Consider the following 12,909-nt stretch of genomic DNA (forward strand, 5'->3'; position numbering starts at 1 on the left):
CCTACAACGCACAGGACAGTCCTCCGCCACAAAGAATGAACTAGCCCAACATGTCAGTCGTGCCGAGGCTGAGAAATCCTGATTTAAACAATCAGGTTCATCTTTCTTAGTAAATCTCATCCCCTGACACATGCAGCCTCTCTCTTCTCTGTTGAGGCGCTCAAAGGCAAAGATTTCCAAAAATCTGGAAAGCGAGGGAGGACTGAGAGGAACGGCAACATTTCTTTTATTCAAATTTTATTGGAAGTTTACAAATGTATTACAGACATCAGTAAAACATCATATCCATTTTACAGGGCACGGATCTCAAGCAAAGAGTTCACACCCGTCTCTGGCAGAGCCCACACCAAAGGCCTGTTGCAGACCTTCTTAACAAATAGCTTGACACTCGACACACAACACAGACTCTGGCCTGCCTCACCTTCTCAGGCCTTTTGAGGTTTTGTTTATGCACTTGGAATTGAAGCAGGAGATGGACAAAGCAATCCTGTAAAGGAGAGAATGAGTTTAGGAGAGGGAAAACTGCCCAAGTCCTAATTTGCTAAGGAAAATGGAGGACTCATAGGCCTTAGAATGTTAAGTCAGGGCCTATGATAGAACCAAAATGCTTTACAGAAAAATATGGAAATCAGCTAGATAGGCTTGAGAACAGATCTTACTGGTGAGTAACTCTCTCCGAAAAATTTAGGAAAGCTTGGTCAGTGACCTATTGAACATCAACAGCCAAATGCCCAGCAGGGTTGAGGGATGTCTCAGGAAACTTGCATGATAGAACAAGACAATTTTTTCTTATCCTACGGATTCACCATATCTAAATCACAGAAGTGTTTTCCTAACACTATGTGAATCTCTCCCCTCCTTTTTATACCCCTTGGGGAAAGCTAGTTTTGTCAGCAGGAAGTAAGCTTATAAAATAGAATAGCTCCCAACAGTGAGCTATTGTTTTATGGGAGTCTTGTATTGACTGGGCTACTATTATGAGAAAATGGAAAAAAGATTCCAATCCTTTCTTGATCCTAGCCTTGATGACTGCTTCCAAGTGGTCAGACAAACAAGCTCTGGTGTCTGCTGAGGCCCCAGAGGGACCAATCACTGGAGGCAAGGCAAAGCTCTCTTCATTCCCACTTGTCTTGTGCTTTCAAGAAATGTACCTCAAGAGGCAGCAATCTGAAACTGCCTTCAGAATTGGCAGAGGAGGCTGGCTGAGTCCTGCACCTGGAATGCTGTCCGCAGAGCCCATTTCAAAGCCCTGAAGGTGCTCAACAGTTGCTTATAGCAACTCTTCTGGCATGAAATATTCCCATAACTGGTTCCATTTTCCACTTTCCTTTGTCATAGATAGATCCTCCTTCTTAGGCGTTCGCATCTGGTTTCTGTTAGACAGAAATACGCAAAGAGCACTTCTCCTTGGAATTTAAATATTTGTGTTATTTCTTATTAGAAGGTGGGATTAGACAAGGAATAAGATGGACTCCTATCTGACCTCTGCAGAAGGATGAACAGAAGGTTGCCTATAATTATTGGCCAAGAACACGAGAATGGAGAAGGAGGCCAGAGATGGGTCTTGGTTTAGGCTAAAGAAGCCAGCCTCCTTAAGCATCCACAGCAGGGAGACATTGGAATTGGAGTCTCACAATAATTGATGAATGATACTTTCTAAATAGCTGGTGTACTGTTTTGAGCCAATGGCGAAAGAGCCCAGGGTGGAAAGACAGATAAGAATCAGTTCACAGATAAGATTTGTTATCAGACAAATAAGATCAATTGGTCCTGGCTGTTTGGAGTGTTGTGAAGATTTTTGAGGCTGCATCCACGTTCTTTGGGAAAGTATTCAGTGACACATTGGTTGTATCTGCCCAGGTTGCAGGGATGGCAGAGCATGTGTTCCATATATGCCATCACTGGCCCCACCTCAACTCAACAATGGCTAGCGGTACTCAAGAAGCAGAAAGCTGCTGCCAGGAAGAAGGAAATACAATCTTGCTGCAGTGCAGGAGCATTCTACAGAATGGAAAAGAGGATGAGAAAGAGCTGCCTTCAGGTCCCATACTAGAAATACAAAGTTGCTTATTCACTGGGCTGGCTGAGGGTGGAAAGAGAGGACTAGAGAACAGAGGGTGAAATGTGGAAGGAAGGTGTCAACCAACCAACACCAGGAATTCTTCCTCCTCAAACACATGCAAAACCAGGAAGCATGGTTCAGTTTCCCTTGCCTCATTCACCTTCGTACTTGGTAGAGATCCCAGAACTATATGACAGAAGGAAGGGTGCCTGAATGCCACATTCAATGCCACCAGCCTGCTAAGAAACTTGTTCATAGTATCAAGGGTAGCATGTATTGGCAGGGCCATTCAGGAAACTGTCAATGACTTCTACTTCTTGGGAAAGAGTCAGCTCTATTGCCACTAAATCGAGCAGAAATAGGAAATGAACTGAACTCCAAAACTGTGGTTTTAACCAAAGGACAAGAACAAGTCCAATATGAGGAGAGGTAGAAAAAAAAGGAAAACAACAACAACAAAACCAAACCCCATTAGAGAGGAAACTGGGAAAAGATTACTTTTCTAAAAACAGTCTACTGAAGATGAAATGATGATCTAAGAAGAGGTGAGTGCAGGCCCCACTCACAGGTGAAACTTGCCCAAGAAGAGCTCATGGCTATGATGGAGGAATCAGGTAAGGACCCTACATTCTTGCCTCAGAATAGAATGCATTGAATTTTTGGGAATGGGAGTCTGGGATGTTACATGTAAGTTATCACTAACAGGGGAAACTCCCAATACAGTGACACCTGCTCTCTCTGGAGCATTCACTTGGAGGTTCCATCATCATCGTGAGGATTTAGCTGTCCCCCAACAGAAAGGAGGCCTGCAAGGTGCCTGGCTGCACGTGGGCTGGGGAGAAGACATCTGCAGTGGTGGAATAGATGGAGGTGATCTTGCTTGTAGACAGTGTGACCCTGAGGCTTGTAATTCATTATATCTCAATTCATTATATCTGACCAGTTCAGCTGCTGGATATCCCTGGGCAGCTAGATCTGAAATTCTTATTCCTCTGATCCCTTTGGGTACTAGTTCTGTGTCAGTTTCTAGGCCACATCCTTCTTTCTACTGATGGTGGTTAAAGCCTCATCTGGGAAATGTAAGAGGTACTCTGAAAAGGACAGAGTTAGAAAGCGACATTTACTAGGAGAATTTCTTTCATTGAATTCCAGGCCACAGAGGACAGACATTATTTTCAGCTGTTTGCTAAGTTACATGATCTACTTTTTTCTCTCTTTTCTTTTTCCAAAATGCCTTTTTATTCGCATCAATTAAGGAACTCAGAACTCCAAATTGGACTCACCCGATTTCTACCAGAAACCCGCTACTTTAGTAGCAGGGTGTTGCACATTATTTCTTAATCAGTTTGCCAAGCAGTTTACAAACTTACTATACAAACATAATAGAGTTAATTCTCCGTAGGCTTGGATAATTAATGAAGCATTTAGATATGAAGATAGCATGCGGAAACAGCCACAACCAACATTTGCATTGCTTTTTTAAAAAATCAGTGACAATGACAAATGTCCTATTAATACCTGAAAAGCAAATTATTTTAATACATCCTGAATGGAGTGCCATTTCCACATCCTTTACAGCCTTCCTCTCCCCAGACCCATTTGATATGGTGTCTGAAAAGCCACTTTTCACATTCTCTCCATAAAAAAATACTAGAAAATATTAACTACTATACTGAAAAGAGACCACGCTCACCTCACCATGGCAGATGGCCATTGAGATACACCGTGTACTACATCGACAGTACATCTCACTACAGGTGGGTCCTCCGATGGATTATTTCAACTGCCACAATCCATTAAGGGGAGGAGGAGAATGGAAGAAAAAGCAAGCGCTTCATTTTTAACTGAAGCAAGGTAGGAAGTTTTATTTGACTATAAACAACACAACCGTTAAATGTCTTCTTTAAGCAAACTCACTTTTGAGCCCATTTTCTGTCTGATCAACAGTCCCCAAAGTTCAAAATGGAAATCCCCCTTTCAACAACATTTGTTTTTCAAGACCATTACTCTGAAATCTCCTGAGCAGCTCAACCATTCCGGGTAACTGAGATACTCTGGTTACGGAGTGTGTGAAACTGGATTCTTTCCACAAGCACTGGGGGCTAATTCAAGGAGGTTGTCACCTCTGCTCTGCTTCATTTCCAGAAGTTCTTCTTTGCTCTGACCCTCCTTCATATCCTCCTTCAGTTTCTACCCTGGACCTGCTTTCTGTTTTCAAATGACCTTGTTCCTTCTCCATGTGTGACACACACTCTAGAACACACCATCACCACCAGAGCCCCTCAGAACCTTTCTGTCCCTAAATTCCTTATGCTTAAGCTCATTTGCAGTGAGGACAATCGGTTGTCAGGCTAAGGCAGCTGTTCCGTCTGCCTTGGTAAAGGAAAGCAGATAATACAATCCAGGAAACAGGAGCACCAGAAAATAATGCCACAGTCAAAACAACGTCATGCTGACATCACACACGGCACCACTCACAGTCACTTTTATTGTCCCCAAGGGACAGATCAATAGTAAGCAACTTCAATGTTCCCAGCAGGGAGGGCATTTCTCACAGCACTTGACTGACACTGGTTGCTTTCTCTAATTGGCAAAGTTACGTTTGCAATGAAAAAAAAAATTACTATCACTTTGTAGGGAAGAGATTCTACTGAGGGTAGGAGCAGACTTAAGGATGGCTCCTTAAAGATGGAATGGAGCATAAAATGCTTTGGGTATAATAGTTACTTTTTTTTTTTTCAGCCACAAAAAGCCAAATTGAATAAACTCCTTTGAAAAAGGTCTCACTGACATGTAACAAACTTGTATAGAAAGAAGAAAACAAAAGGTGGTCCTGGACCACTTTCGAATACTACTCAAAGACAAGGCTGGATGTGCATGCAAGTCTCCACTGAGTCTTACGATATAGAAATTCCTTTGATATTACAAAATACAAAAATATTTTATCAGAACTCTCATTTACATAGCATTTACAATGGACATGTAAATAACTTAGTGTTGGGTCCTGGCTAATAAACAAATTACTTACTGGAAAAAGGGTCCTAAAAGTAAGAGAACCAGAGAGGATATAAGCGAGTGGGAAACAATTTGCCATCTTGCGAGTGGTAACTCAGCACAGACTGATGGCAAGGAGGTGACCAACCTGGGGCCGCCATAGAGTCTATCGTGATTCCAAAGTGAAATGTGCAAATAATATTAACATGCCAAGAACTGTGACTACCTATTGAGTCAATCTGTATCCTTGCCTCCATCAACTGAGAGCACTTCCCTCTTCTTCTCCAGGAACCACCCCCAAAAGCGCTTTAAAATGTAAAACAGTGCAAGTTTTCTGAATCTACATTCTTAGCTCCCATCTTCCCCCATTCCCTGACCCCAATCAGATTAAGAAATGATACAGTTTTTGCTCTTTTGTCTTTTCCTGCTGTGCAACTGTCCCCTGCCACCTAAGGTGGAAGACTTGGGGAGGCCATAAGAGCTGTACTTGTGCAGCAGCTCATCACTTGTGACATATCGCAGGCGGGCTGGCTGGGGGATTGGTTCTCCTAGGAAATAGCCCTCGTTGTCAGACTCAGAGGAGGAGGAGCAGGTGGAACACCAATCATACTCGGTGAAGTAGGGTCCCCATCGCTCCCCAAAGGCATTCTGCAAAGCCAAGTCCGACACAGTCCTCGGGCACTGGCCGTACAGGTCCCTCCGGGACCCCTGGCCCAGGCTCTCCTGGAAGCTCCGCTGGCGCAGGAATTGGTCATAGTCCTCCCTGGCTCTGAGCGGGGGCCTTTCTTTTAACCGAGAGATGGCCTCGCGTTCGCTGGCCAGGTGGAGGGCGTTGTCTGACCGAGAGCGTCGGGAACGCCTGGAGCGGTGAGGTCGGAAGCGGCGGTTGTCGTCGCGGGAAGTAGCTCTTCTCCGCGTGCGTTCGCTCATGGGCTGGATCCTCACACCCTCTTGCCCCGGCAGCTTGCTGCCCGCCATCCCCCCATCAAAATCAAAGCTCTGATGCATCCTTCCGTGGGACTGCAGGTCTCTGTACCCAATGGGGTTGCCGAGCTGGTGGAGGTTTCCCTCCATCTCCTGGTACTGCTGGGCAGACAGCAGGCTGCGAACTGACTCCGCGCTCCGGAACTGCATGGATGAGTTAAGCGTGCCCATGTTGCTCAGCTTCTCGGAGACATTCATTCCAGAGTCTTTGCTGAGGTCAGGCATGGAAAACCGGGATAGGTGCTCCTGGCGCTTGGCGCCACAATCTGCAGAGAGGCCTGGGGGAGAAAGAGGATAGGACCACGGAGGTTATTACAAACGTGGCATTGGGGGTCACTGTCACTGTTGGTCATCTGAACTGTCATCTATCCAGGGTCGCTGCACAAGGTCATGCAGTTGTGTACCACACAAAGGCTCTCTCAGAAAGTGAGTAGGAGGGCTCTCTCCACTCCACAGGGGGGCAGTGTCCACCTAGAGGGGGCACCTGGTTAAATGCATCCACAGAGACGCATTTTACCAATTATGAATTTTTTCAAAGGCTCATCAAAATTACTAACAGCCCATTGGGTATCTTATGCATGATCTTTCCTCTGTTTAGAATTTCACTTTACAGAGTGCCTCAATGACCTCTTCGATTCTAATCATGCACTATAGTAGGTAGGACAGCTATTTTGGGAGAGGAAACTTGAAGCTATAGAGGCTGGCCCATGCCCAAGCATTTCCTGGCAACACTGAGCCTAGAATCTAGCCCCATTTTACTGGACCAGTTCACTTCTCTGTTAGCTTCCAGCAGTTTCTTGCCCTGCCTGCTGTCCCTAAGCCCCCTATCTCAAATGGCTGACACTAAGTGACTCCCAGGGTGTAGACAGGGATATTTACTCCCTCAGGCTGTTTAGTGAATGACTGTTGCAGGGTTCTAAATGGGTCCTGAGCAGCCAGATGATGTGAGTGGGACTCTGGGGCATCCTCCTTCCCCCTGGGGAGGCCCTTTTTAAAACAAAGCAGTGACTCCAATGCTCTCTAACAGCACGTGCCCAGCAATGGACCTGCATTCCCTAAGTGCTGGCATCACTGAGATGAAAACCATTTTGAAGATAGTGGGAGATTCTTGACTTCAATAACTTCCATTTTGCCCATCTTAAAGCAGCACTCTCTAAAGAGAAGGCTAAGAATGGATTAGGTGACAAAATCTCAGCATTTTCCACTCATCATCTACTGGAAGATCAGCGATTTTGCCATTTCTGGTCACAGACACCATATCTTTCGATTGCCACGGCCCACTATGCCCCCTGCCACTGATTATTCCTCCCCACCTACTGGGGCCAACGACTTCCCCTCCCCTGACAAAACTAAAGCAATGTTATGAGCACTTTGTAAAACTGATACTTGGCAATATCTACTGACCCTAAATATACATATATATGAATTATGAACAAAGCCGGTTTGAATATCTGTGTCCATTTTTTGTGGACTTACGTACTCCTGTTGGGTATATAACCAGAGTGGAAATTTTATGACTTTCCATCATTACTCTTGGTTATATACCCAACAGAAGTCAGTTTATAGGTCCAAAAAAACGTACAAGGGTATTTAGAGAAGCTTTCTTCATAATAGCCCAGAACTAGAAACAACTCAAATGTCAATGAACAGGAAAAAGGATAAATAAGTTGTGGTATTTTCTACTATTCTCCATTAAAAGGAACTAGGATTCTTTAGAGAAATGATTGATTCCAGGACAAAAGAGGGGAAGGTAAAAGATGAGCCTGGAACATCTTGTAATGCCAAAAAATAAGGAAGTGTTAAAACTAAAAAATGATGGGAGTTTGCCAGAAGAACACACAGCCCAACTTGAAGGGGCTCCCACAAGCCAAATCTGAGCAATTTGAGGATTAAAATAGTTGAAACACTAATGATTTATAAACCATTGGATAAAACAGGAATTCATGAGTCCATACTGATAACAGACAAAAACATCAATAAAGAAATGGGGGAAAAGAGCGAGCTCTTGTATTTAGCAGAATGCTGAGTAGGGTGAGTACATACAGAGGGAGTGCTGGATTTGGAAGATCATCATTTTGTAATCAATGTAGGTTAAGACTGGTTCATGCAAGGGTCAAAGTATGCTGAAGTTAGGGGGTAAAATGAGATGTGGGAGCAGGATATTTTCATGGTGTTAAGTGTTTCCCCACATATCGCTTATTAGCTGCAAGGGAAAATTTACTAACTATACAGTGGAGAAATCAGACAACATTCTGACCAGGAGATCAGACTTAACATCACTGATGAGGTGCAACTGGACATCACGTGCCTCCAGATGAGACGTCCTAAGAAAGACGCACAGTCACTTACCTCCAGATGAGACGTCCTAAGAAAGACGCACAGTCACTTATGTAGTCTTCCAGCCAAGAATACATATCTTAAATGTATTCAGGAGGAAAGATTAGACAAACCTCCAAAATGAGGAATGTTCTATTAAGATAAAAGGGAAAGTATTCTTTTTAAAAAAATCAGTATCATAAAAGACAAAGAAAGAAAGGCTGAGGGAATGTTCTAGACTGACAGACACTAAGGAAACATGGCAACTACATACAATACCTGATCCTGGACTGGAACCTGCTCTGTAGGGAAAATAAGTGCTATAGAGGATAACTGTTGATCAATTGACAAAAATTGGGACATGGCCAATAGATAAAAGTATTATGCTAAATTTACCATAGTTAGTTGATAATTATGATAAAGTTGGAGAAAATCCTTATTCTTGGGAAATACACATGGAAGTATGCAGTGGTAAATGGACAAGGTGGATGCAACCTGCTTTCACATGGTTATGAAACAAATTGTATGTGTGAGCAAGAGAGAGCAAATGATAAAGCAAATGGGGTAAAATGTTAATAACAGGTGAGTCTACATGAAGAGTACATTATGAGTGTTGTTTGTTCCATTTGCAACTTTTCAGTAAGTTTGAAATTATTTCCAAATAAAAAGTTTCTTAAAAATTGTAGTATATGTATATGATGCAATGGTTTTCAATTCTAGGGGAAATCACTGTGTGTGTGTGTGTGTGCGCGCGCGCGCGTGCATGCACAACATCAGCATCTAGTAGGTGGAGGCCAGAGATGCTGCCAAACATCCTACAGTGCACAGGACAGTCCCACAACAAGGAATCATCCAGCCCCAAACATCAATAATGTTACAGTTGAGAAACCATGATATAACGGAATACTACACATCAACGAGAATGAATAACTATGCCCAACCACATGGATGAATCTCACAGAAAATGCTGAGAAACACAAAAGCATATGTGCTGTATGATACCATTCATATGAAGTTCAAGAACAGGCTAAGGTTATCTATGGTGACAGGTCAGGATAGCGGAACGGGGCATAAGGGAAACCCCTAGAGTGCTGAAAATGGTCTATATCTTAGATCTGGGTGATGGTTATAAAAGGATATGTGTATGTAAAAATTCCTGGAAGTGTAGTTTTAATATTTGTTTTCTTTACCTTATGTAAGTTACACGCCAATAAAACGATGTGCAATGTTCTTATTAAGGAGCCAAATTTAAATGTTGGAGATGCCTATGGAGAAACTATTGTGCCAAACATCGTACTTTCCAGTCATATTTTTAAAAATTTCATCATTGGGACAATTGCAGGGCAGGAGGAGTTGAGTCCTCCAACCCTTCCTTTCCCACTGCTTATCTCCGACGTACACATCATAAAAGCTGATTTACAACAGCCTAATCACTTCCAGAGCCTCCCCAATATGAAGGCAGAGAGGAGAGGAGAGCAACCTAAGATGATGAATGAGTAGCCTGAGCAGATGAACTCGAGAAAGGAAGGGGAAAAAAAATCTTCAGAAATCATATGTAGAAACAAAAGCTATACATCTAGACGGGCACAATGATCTTTGCCGGGCTTTCTACTCACGCCTTAGATGGAATTAGGGTCAGTATAAATAATCTAGCAAATACTATAAATTCCCAGACACGTTGTTTGCCTGAGCCTGTCTTTTATAAGCCCCGAAGTCAAGCATTTCCGAGAACGTCCTGCGTGTGAACAGATTCATATTTCAATGAAGTAAACGTGAAGGGCAGCTTCAGTTCTGCTGGGAGGTGATCTTCTCCTATTGTACTTCTGCATCCTGGGGGATCTCAGGATACTCTTAACTGCCTCCCCTCATCCCCCCACCCCCCAAAAAAGAAAAGTGCTCTGGCAGGAACAGGGCCCTGTTGCTCAAGCCCAGAGTCTACTATCAGTTTGACCAAAGCATAAGCTCTTCCCCAGGGGATGTGTAGGTGGGACTAGAAATGCTACCTGCTCACGCCAGACAGGAGAAATGTTTACCTTCTTATTTATTAACTCAGATTCTCCTCCAGGGTCTTCTTGCATGCGGGGCATGAACAGAATGGCCAGTGTTGCCCACAGATGAGCCATGATTATGTACTTGCCTCCAAACAGGGTGGCTCTGTGGTAAATTTCATTATCGGCAAACCCAGATCCTTGTGCAAACCTCCAGGCCCTCGGGTGTCTCCAAGATCATCGGCTAAACGCTCCTCCCAGCTTACTCTGCTTCACCCGAGCTTCCGTTCTTCTCCCTCCCCAGCACACCAGCAAGCTCGTTCCAGCCCCCTCTGGGAAACTCTCCCCTTTGCACAGCTGACTCTTCTGATCTTTAAGGCCCTCAAGTAAATGTCACCTCTTCAGTGGGGCTTGCCCTGATTGTACTTTCTAAAGCAGCAAAGTTGTCCCCCTGCCAACCAGTCACTCTGTAGCCTTGACTTTTATGGTCCCCACCCAGACTTAAGTTCACGTGTAAGTCTGTAGCTGAACAGATGTCCCATGGGAGCAGTCTTGTCCCCCTGTCCACTGCCTTCTCCTGGAACTAGCATTGCCCTGTTGGTGCTCACTAAATATTTGTGAAATTCAGGTAAACGAATCCTCACACTGCCCACAGCTAGGAAAAAGCAAGCACTCTCTGACCTGACGTGGACCACGACTTAAAGAACAGCTGACTGTAATTCTGATGGGTGGGATGCCAACCACTGGGAACAAAAATACCACGGTCACACCTGTCAATCTCATTGTCTCTAGTCTTTCTTTATAAGGCCCACCATCTGGGGCTTCTCCAATTTTAAAGTCGAAGAATGTCTGGTTTATAAGTAGCTGCTTGATCTACAAAAAATGTTTTGCCTTATTAATCACAGCTCTGGAGATCTGTTTAAATTAGCAGCTTCCATGTCCCCAAGAGGAAACTGTACTATCACAGCTCACACCTCAGCTTGAGAAAGACTCCCTCTGTCTCTAACTAGGAGCAGAACTGGAGAGCCACTTCCTGAATTGGGGCGATTTTTGAACCTCTTGAGATGCATCTGTAAAATGGGCATAACAACAGTGTCTGAGTCCAAAAGCTGTAGTGATGATTAGATGAGGAAAAATGTCAAAATTCTCCTTTTTAATTTAAAAATGTGTTTTTCCTGTTTGCTAGCCCCCATCTCACTACCTGGTATTCAATATGCTGGAAGAAAGTAAGCAAGGCCTAAAAGTCCCCAATGAAAGAATGCATGCCCCAAGAATTTTACACCCAGCCAACTGTAAAGACAAATACTTGTTGAATGTATGATTATATGAATGAATGTATCAGAGAAACACGACCCACACAGGGCCAGACACATGGTGATGCCCACTGTTAAAATAATCTGTGCTTCCAAACTGCAGCTGGGGATTACTTCTCTACACAGATGAAATTCAACTCTTTATTCCATTTGTCTGGGCAGCATGAGACTCAGTGTCAAAACAGTGCAAATCAATACAGTCCAACCAACTGGGGTTCCCAAAGGCCACCCCATTCTCCTGCAATAAATGCACTTTTCTTTTCTTGGTGCCAAAGCCATGCTGTGTGTGTGTGTGTGTGTGTCCGCGCGCGCGCTCGCGCATGCAGGAGCACAGGTGTGGTGGTAGAGGTAGAGACTGCAAACTAAATTCTCCAGAGAGCTCTGGCTGAAAATAGCCTGACCCCACATTTGACATTGGCATTATCAGTGCCCCAACACATTCTGGAGAATCCAGCAGAAGAATCCCATCTGATAGCAGGAGACATAGGTGCCAGGTGGTTTTCCGCTCAAGTGGAACTCTGTCTTATTAATAGACAGAGAGGGTTTTTTCCTCTCCAAATAATGCAGGCTTTGTGAGAGGTGCTAGATGGTGACTGTGGAGTTAAAGGCCTCGATTTATCCTTATCCCAGGGGTCGGTGTGGCCAGGAGCTACACAAATGGCCACACACCACAGAAGCGCAGGTTTCCCTCAGGACCCACAGGCCTTGCCCCAACAAGGAGGTGTCAGTGTGGAAATTAGCCTGTGGTTCTCTGTGGTCAAACTGTCAACACGAAGGTCCAGCCAGGACCTTAAGCAACACCAGCATTTGTCTGAGTGATGGACCCTCACTGCAAATAGGAGCTCTCACAGAAGCTGGTGACAGCAAGAAAAATCAATACCTTCAAAGAATGCTCTGGGTCTGATGGAAGAGAAAGGCCATCTTTGCTGTGCTCTCTCCCCCTATTTATTCTAAGAGTAGAAGGTATGCGCTCAAGTCCACAGAGAAGAAAATGCAGACTTCAATGTAATGGCAGCCCTTTTGGTACATCTTTCTGTTCCTTCTTTATTGCCCTCTCTAGTCCTATCCCTGCTCACCAAAAAAAAAAAAAAAAAAAAATCGGCATGGGAAGACAGAGAGTTGTGTTTCTGCCAACTTAAAAGATGCATTATTCACATTTCGCATTTCTGTGCAGTAAAGGAAATAATATCTCCTCACCTTTGCCCTCTAGACATTTACAACTCATACTGATGATTTAGCTCCCTTTGAGTAA

At 44.0% G+C, this 12,909-nt stretch overlaps 1 protein-coding gene across 2 annotated transcripts in view; it reads right to left on the reverse strand.

The window, feature by feature from the left end:
- Window positions 1–218: 218 nt before the first annotated feature.
- The window catches only part of PRICKLE2 (prickle planar cell polarity protein 2), a 309,591-nt gene continuing 296,900 nt past the window's right edge, over window positions 219–12,909 (reverse strand). For both annotated transcript variants that reach the window (XM_014793514.2, XM_014793520.2), the window contains one exon: window positions 219–6,318. In XM_014793514.2, the coding sequence (XP_014649000.1) occupies window positions 5,444–6,318 (875 nt within the window). In that variant the 3' untranslated portion in view covers window positions 219–5,443. The remainder of the gene's footprint in view (window positions 6,319–12,909) is intronic.

Source organism: Ceratotherium simum, chromosome 5 (assembly GCF_057802395.1).
Source record: "Ceratotherium simum simum isolate JZ-2026a chromosome 5, ASM5780239v1, whole genome shotgun sequence".
Classification (NCBI taxonomy): Eukaryota; Metazoa; Chordata; class Mammalia; order Perissodactyla; family Rhinocerotidae; genus Ceratotherium; species Ceratotherium simum.